This window comes from Balaenoptera musculus, chromosome 11, assembly GCF_009873245.2.
Source record: "Balaenoptera musculus isolate JJ_BM4_2016_0621 chromosome 11, mBalMus1.pri.v3, whole genome shotgun sequence".
Lineage (NCBI taxonomy): Eukaryota > Metazoa > Chordata > Mammalia > Artiodactyla > Balaenopteridae > Balaenoptera > Balaenoptera musculus.
Genome location: NC_045795.1, coordinates 56,820,079 through 56,835,632, shown reverse-complemented (window position 1 = coordinate 56,835,632; position 15,554 = coordinate 56,820,079). Strand labels below are relative to the sequence as shown.

Sequence of the window (15,554 nt, the reverse complement as noted above, 5' to 3'; positions counted from 1 at the left end):
TGGGCTCTAGAGCGCAGGCTCAGAAGTGGCACACGGGCTTAGTTGTGGCATGTGGGATCTTCCTGGACCAGGGCTCGACTCCGTGTCCTCTGCATTGGCAGGCGGATTCTTAACCACTGCGCACCAGGGAAGTCTCAGTAATTACTTATCACGTGAACTTAAACTTCAGTCATCTGGTGGAACACCCTGAAACCACTTGCTGAACTGCTAAGTATGATGCTCTAATGGTGTAGCGGTCAGAAACTGATAGTAAATTATTGGAAGACCCATTGCAAAGGTGATTAAGTGTTTCCTCAGAGGGTATGCAATGGGCTTCTGGCCTCGTTTGGAACAAGAGCTTAAGTAATCACAACTGCCATTGTTACTGGCCATCAGAAGGCAGTGTGGAGCCTGGGTATCTGTTAAACTAAGTAAGAATAGTACTGGGTGAACTGGATTTTTAGGTAATGGGAACTTTTTGAATAGATATAATAGACTATTTATGTCCTGCAGAATTCAGTCTAGTCTAATATGTACACATAATACATGTACACATATGTGCCCATATGTGCACTGAGAGATCCTAGAAGAAAATTCATCAAAATACCAACTATTTCTTTTGGGTGGTAGGATTTCAAGTAATTTCATTTTTGGACTAACTGACTATTTTACAGAATGAGCTTTTTTTTTTTCCCCCCTTGTATGATTAAGAAAAGAAAACCTTTTTTATTTTGGACAATAAAAATAAAGGAAATAAAGGTGTAGTTAGAGTTTTGGTTTTATGTTTAGCTATTTAAACCACTTAGAGTTTATTTTTTGTATATATATGTCCATACTGGAAGTTTATACAGCAGATGAAGATAGATTTACACAAAATAGTCAATATATTAACAACCAGTGTGGTACAAGACTGCCCAATCAAATCAGTCTCTTGACTGTAAACCATTTTAAAAAAATTTTTATTGGATTATAGTTGATTTACAATGTTGTGTTAGTTTCAGGTGTACAGCAAAGTGATTCAATTATACATATACATGTATTCATTCTTTTTCAGATTCTTTTCTCATACAGGTTATCACAGAATATTGAGTAGAGTTCCCTGTGTTATACAGTTGGTCCTTGTTGGTTATCTATCTTATATATATATAGTAGTGTGTGTATGTAAATCCCAACATCCTGATTTATCCCTCCTCCCCATGTTACCCCTTCAGTAACCATAAGTTTGTTTTCGATATCTGTAAGTCTGTTTCTGTTTTTTAAATAAGTTCATTTGTATCATTTTAAAAAATTATATCCACATATGAGTGATATTATAAGATATTTGTCTTTCTCTGTCTGACTTCACTTAGTATGATCATCTCTAGGTCCATTCATGTTGCTGCAAATGGCATTATTTTGTCCTCTTTTATGGCTGAGTAATATTCCATTATATATATGTACCATATCTTCTTTATCCATTCCTCTGTTGATGGACACTTAGGTTGCTTCTTGGCTATTGTAAATAGTGCTACAATGAACACTGGGGTGCATGTATCTTTTCAAATTATAGTTTTCTCCGGATATATGCTCAGGAGTGGGATTGCTGGATCATATAGTAGTTCTATTTTTAGTTTTTTAAGGAACCTCCATACTGTTCTCCATAGTGGTTTTACCAATTTACATTCCCACCAACAGTGTAGGACGGTTCCCTTTTCTCCACACTCTCTCCAGCATTTATTGTTTGCAGACTTTTTGATGATGACCATTCTGACCTGTGTGACGTTATATCTCATTGTAGTTTTGATTTGCATTTCTCTGATAATTAGTGATGTTGAGCATCTTTTCATGTTCTTTTTGGCCGTCTGTATTCCTTCTTTGGAGAAATGTCTATTTAGATCTTCTGCCCGTTTTTTGATTGGGTTGTTTGTTTCTTTTGACATAGAACTGCATGAGCTGTTTGTGTATTTTGGAGATTCCAACTGTAAACCATTTGTGCAGATACCCCAGTGTGTACCAGTTGACTCTCAGCCCCAGTAGATCTGTATGTACCAACATGAAATGATCTCAAAGACACATTCCTTGGTGAAAAAAAATCAAATTGCATAGCAGCATCTGTACAACGATTTTATTTATGTAAAAAGAATCAAATGCTATATGTGTGTTAAAAATATGGAGAAAAAAGACTGAAGGAATATACTCCAAATTATCTCTGGGAAGGGGGTGGTTTCGTTTGGGTAGAGTGGGGTGGTGATGGTTATAAAAATTAACTGTCTTATCCTGTATACTTTCATATTATCTAAATATTTTAAGGTGAGGATATATCCATGTGTAACTTGTATAATTAGAAAACTAAAATAGAAGGAGGCCTCAGGGAATAAGAATGTGTTTGTGTCTCCAGACCATCCAGAGAAGAGGTTGCTCTGATGTGTGGTTCCTGAATATCCATTCTCTGATTCTGTGCACCTTTATTGAGGGCATCAGATTCAAAGTTTGATGCCGTTAAGATTGTCTAAGTAGTCCACTCTTTCTCCAGTTCTGTGCTTCCTAAGGAGTGTCCTGATGACAACAGTTTGGTTCCCATACAGTTTTTCTATACTGGAGAGAATATGTTAACCAACTGGACATTAAGCATATAAAATTTTCATTGTAAACTAGTGAAGTGACTTTCTGTTTTCTACATCATTCTCCTTGTGAATTTGATTAGTACACATCAGATTTTGAAACATTTTTTGGCTTCAAGGGTGAGGGCCAGATCCTGGATCATGATGCTATAGTGAAGTTACTGTCCTATGGGGGCTTCTTCCCTAAGGACCACCTCTGTCTTATTTTTATGTAAACAAGACAGTGATATCTTATTTTCTTTCATTAAGCAGAACTCTAGTTTTCAAACCTTGATCCTTCCCAGTTGTACCTAGGGGCTGAATGTTTTGGAGAGAAAGAGAGGTCCAAAGAGACACCTATCAAGGTGAGTGAATAGGGAAGGCTAGGTGAGATGGACCTAGCAAAAGTTACAGCCTGGATCACCTTTGAAATCTTGAAAGAGGAACTCTTCAATTATCACTGGTCTGCCAACGTACTGATTATAGGCAACCTAAGGAAATATAGTTACTTTTCACCCATTTTTGAGGACTAGAAACTGTAGGTGAGTGGTAATTTTCCCCAACACTTAACTTACCCAAGATTAATATACTTATCCCTTTCACATTCTCCTACTATTTATCACTCTGGATGATCCTAAATTACCTGGGTCAGTTTTTAGTATTTGAGCGTTTCAGAATCAATCACAATAGGGGAGTTTATATATTTACCAAAACCTGTCACTACTTAATCTCTTTCTCCCAGTCACCTATTCTAATGTTTTCCCCAGGTCATTGTGATCTTCTTTCTCTATTATTGAGAAGAGGATAAAAATCAGGACTTCACAATGCAGGTCCTCTCTTCTGCACGGAGGACATTTTCCTTTGTGAATTTTTTTTTTCAGGCAAGAAAACCAAGCCTGATGGCACAGTGTTAAATGACTTGAAGAGACATGGAGGGTCAGAGAGCCTGGTCATCAGGGGTTCACATTAGGAGAAGGTGAAGATGCATGCTGAATAAGGACTAGAAGGGGAAATCCTGCAGGAATGACTGGGAGGACACCATTTGCACACAGACCTTTCACAGGAGAACAGTGTTACTCTAAGGATAATCATCTTTGAGAAAGTACCTTGTAAGTATTCTGAATCTGAGAGACAGTTTCTTTTAAACTGGAACCTATTAGGTGCCCCTTCATCGTGTTACAAAAAGCATGAGTTCCAGCCAGATTTCACTGCAAGTGAAACATCAGAGACTTAAAAGACAGAAGAAACCTTCTAAGTGTAGTGAATGTGGAAAGATTTTTACTCAGAGATCATCTCTTACCCAGCATCAGAAGATTCACACGGGAGAGAAACCCTATGTATGTACTGAATGTGGAACTTGTTTCCGTAAACAGTCAAATCTTACTCAACATCTGAGGATTCATACGGGAGAGAAACCTTATAAATGTGATGAATGTGAGAAAGCCTTTCAAACAAAAGCAGTCCTTGTCCAGCATCTGAGAATTCATACTGGGGAGAAACCCTATAAATGCGATGAATGTGGCAAAGCCTTTTGTCAGAGTCCATCCCTTGTTAAACACCTGAGAATTCATACTGGAGAGAAGCCCTATAAATGCAGTGAGTGTGGCAAAGCCTTCAGTCAGAGCATATGCCTTACTCGTCATCAGAGAAGTCATTCTGGAGATAGACCTTATAAGTGTAATGACTGTGGGAAAGCCTTTAATCAGAGTGCATGCCTCAGGCAGCATCAGAGAATCCACTCAGGAGAGAAGCCCTACACATGTACCAGATGTGGTAAAGCCTTCACTCAGAACTCTTCCCTTGTTGAACATGAGAGAACTCACACTGGAGAGAAACTTTTTAAGTGTAGTGAGTGTGAAAAAACCTTCCGCAAGCAAGCACACCTTAGTGAACATTACAGAATTCACACTGGAGAGAAAGCTTATGAATGTGCTAACTGTGGGAAATCCTTCAGGCACAGCTCAGCGCTTGCTCGACATCAGAGGCTTCATGCTGGGGATAAAACTCGGGATATAACTAGGGTGGAAAGACTTGTATCAATATGAAAACACTTCTTTTTTTTTTCTAAATTCTTAGGAGATTAGGACTCAGATCTTCGCCTGGGATGAATGTTTTGTATGTTGAGCACAAGGCAATGTGTCCTAAAAATTAGAAAATAGACTCAGAACTACATAGTCTTAAATTTGATGGCTTCTCTGCCACCTAATGGGTGTCTGACCTTACCGCTCTGAGCCTCAGTTTTTCCCATCATCCCCAAAGAATACTGAGGATACTTACTAGAGTTGTCTTGAGAATAAAATGAGTGGTATATAATAACTAACTGCCAGTAATTGGTTTTGAGTGATAGATGTTGCAAAAGTTTATAAATCTGGTTATTGAAAACAAAGGTCAACTTTTTGTTTCTCATAATGTATTTTTTCTTAAGAATATTCTTGTAATTGGGCTGTGATTTCATTCTTTTTTTTTTTTTTTTTTTTATTTTTGGCTGTGTTGGGTCTTCGTTTCTGTGTTAGGGCTTTCTCTAGTTGCGGCAAGCGGGGCCACTCTTCATCGCGGTGCGCGGGCCTCTCACTATCGCGGCCTCTCTTGTTGCAGAGCACAGGCTCCAGACGCGCAGGCTCAGTAGTTGTGGCTCACGGGCCTAGTTGCTCCGCGGCATGTGGGATCTTCCCAGACCAGGGCTCGAACCCGTGTCCCCTGCATTAGCAGGCAGATTCTCAACCACTGCGCCACCAGGGAAGCCCTGTGATTTCATTCTTAATCTACAGAAGGCTATTTAAACTATAACATATAGATTTAAATAGGAGAACACATTTAAGACCAGTTTCTCCTTGAAAAAATTCAGATTTAATCAGAGAAAAAAGAAATGATTGGGATTTGAGTGGACATTTTGGGTACTCTGAAGAGTTTTATGTAGATTTTGATACCTTCCATTGTTGGATCTAGTTTCACTTCAAGCTCTGGACTTCTCGTTTCCATGAAAAGGGAAGCCTCACTAACACTAACTGAGTAAAAACTCGTGTTCAGGACTTTTGTGTGTGTTTTGAGGTGGAGTGGGATGAGGAGAAGACACAGGAGAATAGAGAGGGGGCATAAGATAGAGAATATAAGCCTGTTGATGAGGACGTGGCTTTACTTGTTTTGAAATCTAGGAGCACAACACTAAAGGGGAGCCTCTTAAGGGAAGTGGAGGGTAGGAGATGTTGGGTTCTTAGGCGGCAGTAGGTGGGGCCAACATGAGAATAGCGTCTTGGGGATAAGTGGGTGGGGATGCCTCACTTACAACAAAGAATGGCTTCTTAGAGCTCAAAAGAAGCAAAGAAATCAAAAGGATACTTTTTTAAAAAATTTATTTATTTTTGGCTGTGTTGGGTCTTTGTGACAGTGCGTGGGCTTCTCATTATGGTGGCTTCTTTTGTTGCAGAGCACGGGCTCTAGGCTCGTGGGCTTCCGTAGTTGTGGCACATGGGCTCAGTAGTTGTGGCTCACGGGCTCTAGAGCGCAGGCTCAGTAGTTGTGGTGCACGGGCTTAGTTGCTCCACAGCATGTGGGATCTTCCCAGAACAGGGCTTGAACCCGTGTCCCCTGCATTGGCAGGTGGATTCTTTTTTTTTTCTTTTTTTTTGGCTGCATTGGGTCTTTGTTGCTGCACGCGAGCTTTCTCTAGTTGTGGAGAGCGGGGGCTGCTCTTCATTGCAGTGTGCGGACTTCTCATTGCAGTGGCTTCTTATTGTGGAGCACGGGCTCTAGGCGCTCGGGCTTCAGTAGTTGCAGCATGCAGGGTCAGTAGTTGTGGCTCACGGGCTCTAGAGCGCAGGCTCAGTAGTTGTGGTGCACTGGCTTAGTTAGTTGCTACGCGGCATGTGGGATCTTCCCGGACCAGGGCTTGGACCTGTGTCCCCTGCATTGGCAGGCGGATTCTTAACCACTGCGCCACCAGAGAAGCCCTAAAGGATACTTTTAATGGTGCTTCATGCAATGCTAATAAGCTACTTAAGGTAAACAAGCACATCTAACACTAAAAGGTACCCTTGTAAGAAAAGTAGGAGATAGTTTCCACATTTCCAGAGTCAGGGATAAAGAAAGAGGAACTTGACTTCCCAAAGTCAAACAGCTAATGTCAGAGTTGAATCTCAGTCTAGATCCTGGTTTTTATAGTACCAAACTCACAGGTAATTTTCCATCACTGAACCTTTCCATTGTGTGAGATGCTAAAATTGTGAAAAACGGGGGGGAGGTATTTTTTTCAACTTAATGTGTGCTCATTGAAATACATTTATAAAATAAGAGTGGAAAAAATTAAAATTACATACTTTCACCAAGTACATATACTAAAGTACTTACTTTAGTATATTTATTCTAGCCTTTCTTCTCTGCTTAGCTTTTCTTTCTTCCATTAAAAAAAAAAAAAAGTAACTATGGGGAATTCCCTAGAGGGCCAGTGTTTAGGTCTCCGCGCTTCCACTGCAGTGGGCCCAGGTTCAATCCCTGTTCAGGGAACTAGGATCCCACAGCTATGTGGCCAAAAAAAAAAAAAAAGTAACTATGATTATTATGTTACATCTTGCTATTTGATTTAACATAAGGATTTAGCCATACTATTACAGACTTTCTATAAACCTCGTTTTAATGGTTGCCTAACATTTTATTGACCTGCTCGTAATTTATTGACTTGTTTCCCTTCTGTTTGTTGTTTAAATTAATGCCATTTTTTTCTTATAAATCAGCTAGTCCACTTAGTGCAATGCCTGACACATGGTATCTGCTCATGTTAGCTAGTAAAATTATTAACTCAGCAGTGAAACATGTTTGTATATAAAGCTTTTTCATCATTTTAAATTATTGCCTTAGGATTTTCAGAAGGTATGATCTTTAATTTTATTTTTAAAATTTCATTATTTTTTTTGACTAGACAATAGAAGCTTATGGTTTAAAATTCTAAAAGCACAAAAGTTAAACAGTGAAAAGCCTTCTTGCCAGCCACCCCAGATAAAAAATATTATCAGTTTCTTGTTTTCCTTCCAGAGATAGATGATTATAAACAAGGAAAGGTGTTTCCCTCCTTCTTCTAAAATAGACTTTTAAAGAATAGTTTTAGGGGGCTGGTCCTTGCAGCTGGCGAGGAGGCTCGCGCGGCACACCCCCGTCGGTCGGCGCCTCTCTTCAGCGCGCGCGGACATGGCCCAGGCAGCGGCGGGCTGCCCCAGCGCCCGCGGCTCCGGGGACGGCGAGACGGGCAAGCCCAGGAAGGTGGCGCTCATCACGGGCATCACGGGCCAGGACGGCTCCTACTTGGCCGAGTTCCTGCTGGAGAAGGGCTACGAGGTCCATGGAATTGTACGGCGATCCAGTTCATTCAATACTGGTCGAATTGAACATCTGTATAAGAACCCCCAGGCTCATATTGAAGGAAACATGAAACTGCACTATGGTGACCTCACCGACAGTACCTGCCTCGTAAAGATCATCAATGAAGTGAAGCCGACCGAGATCTACAACCTCGGAGCCCAGAGCCACGTCAAGGTTGCATCTTTATTTTTGGATTGAACACTTACGTTCATAATTGTATTGCCCATCGTTTGTATTCTTTGGGGAATGATTCCACATGGATTTGATGTCTCTAGTTCTCTGTCTCTCTCTGCCTGCTTCATTCTCTCGGTTCCCTCTTGAGGATTCTACTTCTCAAGCTGAACATCTTTTATGGTGATGAGTCTTGGTGGTGCAGCTTTATTGGCACAGGGTCCAGAGACTAATCCATAAAACACAGTTTAAAAAGTCTCTAAAGTGTGAAATATTAGCTTGTCATTTTTTCTCAAGTTTTCTCTTTTGACAAGCTTTGTTGAATTTTCTTTTTCTCTTTTTCATATGTGTTCTGCCATCCTAATTCTGAAAGAATTTATAGATATATCATTTGGGAAAAGATGTATTTTAACTGACAACATAAATATCCTGGTTTCGCAGTTATCTGGTCAAAGATTTTAAATCGCAAACCGTGAAAATTCGTTCCTTACAATATAGCATAAATTACATTTAGTGCTTTCAGTAAAAACATTTCAGTAAAATTTTGACACGAACAGTGTCACATTAAAAAAAAAAGAAATCTCAGTGTCAGCTCATATGCTCATGAAATATTTAATAGAAACATTGCAGGTTAATTTTATCTTCTTTAATAATAAAATACAAGTTTACAAAGAGTTTTGACTCAACTTACTCATTGTCTTGCAATTACTAATACAAATGAGAATTTTTAGTGAGATAAGAATTACATTTCTCCGTGTAAAACAACAGCAACGAAGTGCAGAGATTTAATGCTCACCTTTACTTTCAGGGGCACCTCATTTTCTCCACTGCAGTAGATCTTAATTCCAGATGTTAGCACACGACATTCGTGTAGTGTTCCAATCACATGTTTGTTTGTTTAATATTAGCTCTGTGACCTGACGCTCTCTGTAGTATCATGATTTCTCAGTTATGCAGATTTTGCTGCTGTTATTGACTTCTTATTTGCAGTCTTCCATCTGTGTTAAACTAAAGACATATGTTTTGTTGTCACCTGTCAAATCCCTTATGAATAATCTGTACTTTACTTAAATTGTATTGTGACTTTAGACCTTTATCAACAGAGCTTCATAAAATTAAGTAAGATAGTTTGTTGCGTATACAGATATGTTCATGAAACATCACTATAATGACGAAAATATTGATTGTTGGAACAATTAAGACATTAAGAAAACACATATTTAAATGTGGCTAATGTCTGAAAATTTGTAAGTTGTTTATCTCTTAGAAATTTGTGATAAATCTAAAAGATAACTAAGGATTTCACTATATTGAAAAATTTATAGATACGTATTTATTTAAACCAGTTTTAATTATATAATTATTCTGTGATTTAAGCCTCATTGATCTTATGTGTGTGATCAATATATTGAAATGTAAAGCATTCTGAATACTAGCACAGGGTATTTTTTCTTCATGAGAAGAAATAGAAGGAATTAGACTAGCCAGAGCATTTTTAGTCTTGAAAAGCAAAACTCATGAACCAAAAGTGCAACTTCTCTGGGCCTCAGTTTCCACATCTGTAAAATGGGGGGTGAGGCTTTGGGAAGGAAGGGTTAGGTCAGATGCTCTCTGAGATCTCTTCCACCCTAAAATTCAATGATGATATGATTTGTTTTTGCAGTAGTGTTATGCTTATCAATGTAAATTGTATGTCTTGTCTAATGTAAACATAAGTGTAATGAAAGCTAAGGATGAAAAGTTCAAACAATCTCTTTTCAAAACCATACTTTTGGGGAAGAATCAGTGGACAGATTTTAGTATAAATGGTTTTCTCAAGAAATATTTGAAATTCTAATCTAGAGTAGACTTCTACCTTTTAAAAAATGTAATGCAGAAGAGTGGAAACTAGATGTTTGAATTGTGGGATAATGAGTTTGTCACATCCGTATTGGCAACTCTACTAAATATACGCTAAGTGGGAGTTTATAATGAGAAATGTAGTGGTTAAATATAGACAATGATTTTACAAAACAAAAAGTGAAAGTTTAAAAAATATATCTTTAAAAGCCAACTTTATAATTTTACTAGCACAGCCTGAATTCATCATCTGGCAGAAAAAAAATAATTAAAAGTTTTAATTTCCAAGATTTTTTTGTTGTTCAATTTTTATTTGGAAAGGAACTGTCATTTATTCCTAGGGTTTATAAACGTCAGAGAAAGATACCTCATACTAATAAAAACACGTCTTTTCCTCTTAGCTGTGATTGTATTTATTGTATTCCCAAGTGAAAGATTCCAACATTATAACTAGCAGAGGTTCAGTTATTTTGAAGTCATCCAGATTCGTTTTCCATTTAGTGACGTTTCATGCGTTCGAGGTGGCAAACTTGTTTTTAGGTTGGTTTTTGAAGCTTACTATCTGTCTTATTAATAATTTAACCCCAATTAGGGCATTCCTAAAATAATTACTCTGAGCTTTTTATAAGTTTCCTTATATGACTTGTGGAAATCTTAAAAGTTTTGTGCAGGGATTGCTGTAAGTGTAACTCAAATAATCATGTAAATACTTTTCCCCACCTTTCTTCTGTGCAATTACTGTAAGTATTTAAGAATTTGTTTCTAGTTGAAGTTATAAATTACATACAAATTCTTAGATTGTTCCTTGTCTTTTGCTAGCTGCAATAAAGGCGTTAAAATTTTTAAATAAAAAAAAAAAAAAAAAAAAAAAAGAATAGTTTTAGGGGACTTCCCTGGTGGCGCAGTGGTTAAGAATCCACCTGCCAATGTAGGGGATGCGGGTTCGAGCCCTGGTCTGGGAAGATCCCACATGCCACAGAACAACAAAGCCCGTGCGCCACAACTACTGAGCCTGCGCTCTAGAGCCTACGAGCCACAACTACTGAGCCCACGCACCACGACTACTGAAGCCCGTGCGCCTAGAGCCCGTGCTCCGCAACAAGAAAAGCCACCGCAACGAGAAGCCCGTGCACCACACGAAGAGTAGCCCCTGCTCGCCGCAACTAGAGAAAGCCCGCACACAGCAACAGAGATCCAACTGCAGGCAAAAATAAATAAATTTTTTTTTAAAAAAGCAGTTTTAGGTTCACAGCAAGATTGAATGGAAAGTACATGGAGTTCCCACATATGTGCAGTCTCCCCATTATCAGTGTCCTGCACCAGGGTGATACATTTGTTACAGTCCATGAACCTACACACTATGAACTGAAAATTCATAGTTCAAGTTAGGGTTAACTCTTTTTTTTTTTTTAATTGAAGTATAGTTGATTTACAATGTTGTGTTAGTTTCTGGTGTACAGCAAGGTAATTCAGATATGTATGTATATATATATGTGTGTGTGTGTGTATATATATATATATATATATATATATATATTCATATTCTTTTCCATTATGGCTTATCACAGGATATTGAATATAGTTCCCTGTGCTATACAGTAGGACCTTGTCATTTATGCATTCTATATATAATAGTTTGCATCTGCTAGTCCCAAACTCCCAATCCATCCTTCCCCTGCACACCCCCCTGGCAACCACAAGTCTGTTCTCTACGTCTATGAGTGTTTCTGTTTCATAGATAAGTTCATTTGTGTCATATTTTAGATATCACGTATAAGTGATATCATATGGTATTTGTCTTTCTCTTTCTAACTTACTTCACTTACTGTGATAATCTCTAGGTCCATCCGTTAGCTGCAAATGGCGTTATTTCTTTTTTAATGGCTGAGTAATATTCCACTGTGTGTAAATACCACATCTTTTTTTAATATTTTATTTTATTTATTTATTTTTTATACAGCAGGTTCTTATTAGTGTTTTATACATATTAGTGTATATATGTCAATCCCAATCTCCCAGTTCATCCCACCAACACCACCTCCTCCCGCCACTTTCCCCACTTGGTGTCCATATGTTTGTTCTCTACATCTGTGTTAAATACCACATCATCTTTATTCATTCATCTGTCATTGGACATTTAGGTTGTTTCCATGTCTTGGCTATTATAAACAGTTTTTCTGTGAACACAGGGGTGCATGTATCTTTTTGAATTATAGTTTTCTCTGGAATGGGATTGCTGGATCACATGGCAACTCTATTTTTAGTTTTTTGAGAAACCGCCATGCTGTTCTCCATCGTGGCTGCACTAATTTACATTCCCACCAAAAGTGTAGGAGGGTTCCCTTTTCTCCAACACATTAGGGTTCTCTTAAGAGTCATGCATCCTATGGGTTTGGATAAATGTATAATGACATGTATCCACCATTACAGTATCATGCAGAATAGTTTCACTGCCCTAAAAATCCTCTGTGCTCCACCTATTCATCCCCACCTCTTCCCAACCCCTGACAACTACTTATCTTTTTATTGTCTCCATAGTTTTGCCTTTTCCAGAATGTCATGTAGTTGGAATTGTACAGTATGCAGCCTTTTTTTTAATTTTTATTTTATTTCTTTATTTTTTGGCTGTGTTGGGTCTTCGTTGCTGCACACAGGCTTTCTCTAGTTGTGGTGAGCCGGGGCTACTCTTCGTTGCGGCGTGTGGGCTTCTCATTGCAGTGGCTTCTCTTGTTGTGGAGCATGGGCTCTAGGCGTGTGGGCTTCAGTAGTTGTGGCTTACGGGCTCTAGAGCACAGGCTCAGTAGTTGTGGCGCATGGGCTTAGTTGCTCCACGGCATGTGGGGTCTTCCCGGACCAGGGATCAAACCCATGTCCCCTGCATTGGCAGGCAGATTCTTATCCACTGTGCCACCAGGGCTTCCCTATGCAGGCTTTTTGAGTTGGTTTTTTTCACTTAGTAATATGCATTTAATTTTCTCCATGTCTTTTCATGGCTTGATAGCTCATTTCTTTTTTTTTAATATTTTTAATTAATTAATTTATGGCTACGTTGGGTTTTCGTTGCTGCACACGGGCTTTCATTGCGGCGGCTTCTTTCTTCGCGGAGCACGGGCTCCAGGTGCACAGGCTTCAGTAGTTGTGGCTCACAGGCTTGGTAGTTGTGGCTTGCGGGCTCTAGAGCGCAGGCTCGGTAGTTGTGGCACACGGGCTCAGCCGCTCCGCGGCATGTGGGATCTTCCCTGACCAGGGCTTGAACCCGTGTCCTCTGCATTGGCAGGCGGATTCTTAACCACTTCGCCACCAGGGAAGCCCGATAGCTCGTTTCTTTTTAGCGCTAAATAACATTCCATTGTCTTGTTGTACCGCAGTTGATTTATCCATTCATCTACTGAGGGATACCTCGGTTGTTTCCAGACTTTGGCAATTATGGATATAGCTGCAATAAACATCTGTGTTCAGGTTTTTGTGTGGACCTAAGTTTACAAGTTCTTTGGGTACACACCAAGGGGCGCAGTTGCTGGATCACGTTTAGTTTTTTAAGAAAGTGCCAAACCGTCTTCCAAACTGGTGACCATTTTGCACTCCCACCAGTAATGAATGAGAGTTCCTGTTGCTCCACATTCTTGTTAACATTTGCTGTTGTCAGTGCTCTGGATTTTAGCCATTTTATTTTGTTTTATTTTATTTTTTTATTTTTTAATAAATTTATTTATTTATTTATTTATTTATGGCTGCATTGGGTCTTCGTTTTTGCGCGCGGGCTTTCTCTAGTTGTGGTGAGCAGGGGCTACTCTTTGTTGCAGTGCGCAGGCTTCTCTTGTTGCAGAGCACGGCCTTCAGTAGTTGTGGCACACGGGCTTAGTTGCTCCGCTTTAGCCATTTTAATACGTGTGTAGTGGTAGCTTATTGTTGTTTTTATTTGTGTTTCCCTGATGACATAGGAGGTGGGGCATCTTTTCTATGCGTATTTGCCATTTGTATATTTCTTTGGTGAGGTATCTGTTCAGGATGTTTCCCCATCTTTAATTGGGTGTCCAGCTTCGATTGCCTACAAGTTTACAGAGAATCTTCTCTGGGAGGTAGACAATACTGCCGCAGTTGCACCAGAGACCCAGCTTGACTTGTTGGCTCAGGGAGAGGCAAGGGCGATAGGAAAACTGACTCTGTGCTACCATCTCCTCAGGGGCCCAGGGTAGGAGGGGAAAAGTGTAGTGGTGCACAGCTGGATTGGTGTAGGGAGGAGAAGGCTGGGAAGGACTGCGAGTGTCAAGGCAGGACAGACGGTTTGTGTTCTAGGACCCCACACTGCAGATTCAGAGGATCCAGACTTTGGAGAGAATGGAGGCTGTGATGGGATGAGGAGCAAGAGAAGTTATGGCTAGACTTGGGAGAATCTGGGGAAACAGGTACACGAATACAAAGTTTGGGGTCCCATCCTGCAGCTGAGGAACTTGGTCAGCTCTCCCCCAGCAGCTCCTGGGACCAGGACTGTGCTAGCTGTTGCCAGTCTCTAAGGAAACGTTCAAATCAATGATGATAACTCAATGGTCCCTTCTGTCCCAGCTTCTAGGACCACATATGCCTAAATCACATTAAACTTGGGGCTGCCATTAGCCTAGAATGATTGTGCGGCAATGGAGGATTCCTAACCTCAGGCCTGGACAGACGCCTTCTGTCTAGCCTTTCTCCTGTCTGAAAGACTTCATGCATAACTTGGGAGAAGCAGTAGGTTGGTGAGAGTAGATGTCAGTCAAAACTGTTTCCATAACAGTGTGAGGCTCAGAAAGCAAGAACCTCTGGAGAGACAGGGCCCAGGACTGGGGAAAGGGCCACAGAAGTGGGAGCTTGAAAACTCAGAAGATATGTGTCTTGCTTCCTGATTTGACTGCATTGCCTTGGTTATCTTGAGCCATGCAGTCAGATATGATTGCATTTTGCACTGTTTTGTGTCAAATGTAAAAATACCTTTGACCCTTACAAAGTGGCAGAGACTTCCTCAGGAGTTGCAGGACTCCTAATGAATGAAAGAAAAAATCCCATTTACTCCAATAATACCTAAAACTGCACTGTCCAATGGAGTGGCCACTAATTACATGTGGCTATTTTGTTCTCTTTGTTTCTTTTGGCTGCACCGCGTGGCTTGTGGGATCTTAGTTCCCTGACCAGGGATTGAACCTGGGCCCTCAGCAGTGAAAGCACTGAGTCCTAACCACTGGACCGCCAGGGAATTTCCTACATGTGGCTATTTAAGCTAGTTAAAATTAACAGAAGGAAAAGTTCAGTTTCTCACTCACTCTAGCCACATTTCCAGTGCTCAATGACCACGTGTGGCTAGGGGCAGCAAAGCTGTAAAACATTTCCATTATTGCGGAATATTCTTTCTTTTTAACATCCTTATTGGAGTATAATTGCTTTACATTGTTGTGGTAGTTTCTGCTGTATAACAAAGTGAATCATATTGTGGAATATTCTATCAGACAGTGCTGGCCTTGATGTTTGGCTTTCCTAGGCAATAAACTTCAAAATATTTTTTGGACCCTGATATAGATTTGATGACCTTTTATTTTGACGAGTAAGCACATTAGATTAACCTGCTATTTGTTATAACCATTATTTCATAAAATAAAAACCAGAGAT

The 15,554-nt window shown here is 39.8% G+C and overlaps 2 protein-coding genes across 2 annotated transcripts in view; both read left to right on the top strand.

Annotated features, from left to right (window-relative positions):
- Positions 1–15,554, top strand: part of ZNF502 (zinc finger protein 502) — a 35,758-nt gene that overhangs the window by 16,069 nt on the left and 4,135 nt on the right. Inside the window, exon 2 of the transcript XR_005022008.1 lies at positions 3,440–3,667. The gene's annotated coding sequence lies outside the window, so the exon portion shown is untranslated. The remainder of the gene's footprint in view (positions 1–3,439; positions 3,668–15,554) is intronic.
- Positions 3,704–4,850, top strand: ZNF501 (zinc finger protein 501). The gene has a single exon (XM_036870742.1). The coding sequence runs from the start codon at positions 3,746–3,748 to the stop codon at positions 4,601–4,603; it is 858 nt and encodes a 285-aa protein (XP_036726637.1). The 5' UTR covers positions 3,704–3,745; the 3' UTR covers positions 4,604–4,850.

What these genes read in the sequence shown, in the direction of transcription:
- ZNF501 (XM_036870742.1), top strand. Translation starts at nt 3,746, where the DNA reads ATGAGTTCCAGCCAGATTTCACTGCAAGTGAAACATCAGAGACTTAAA.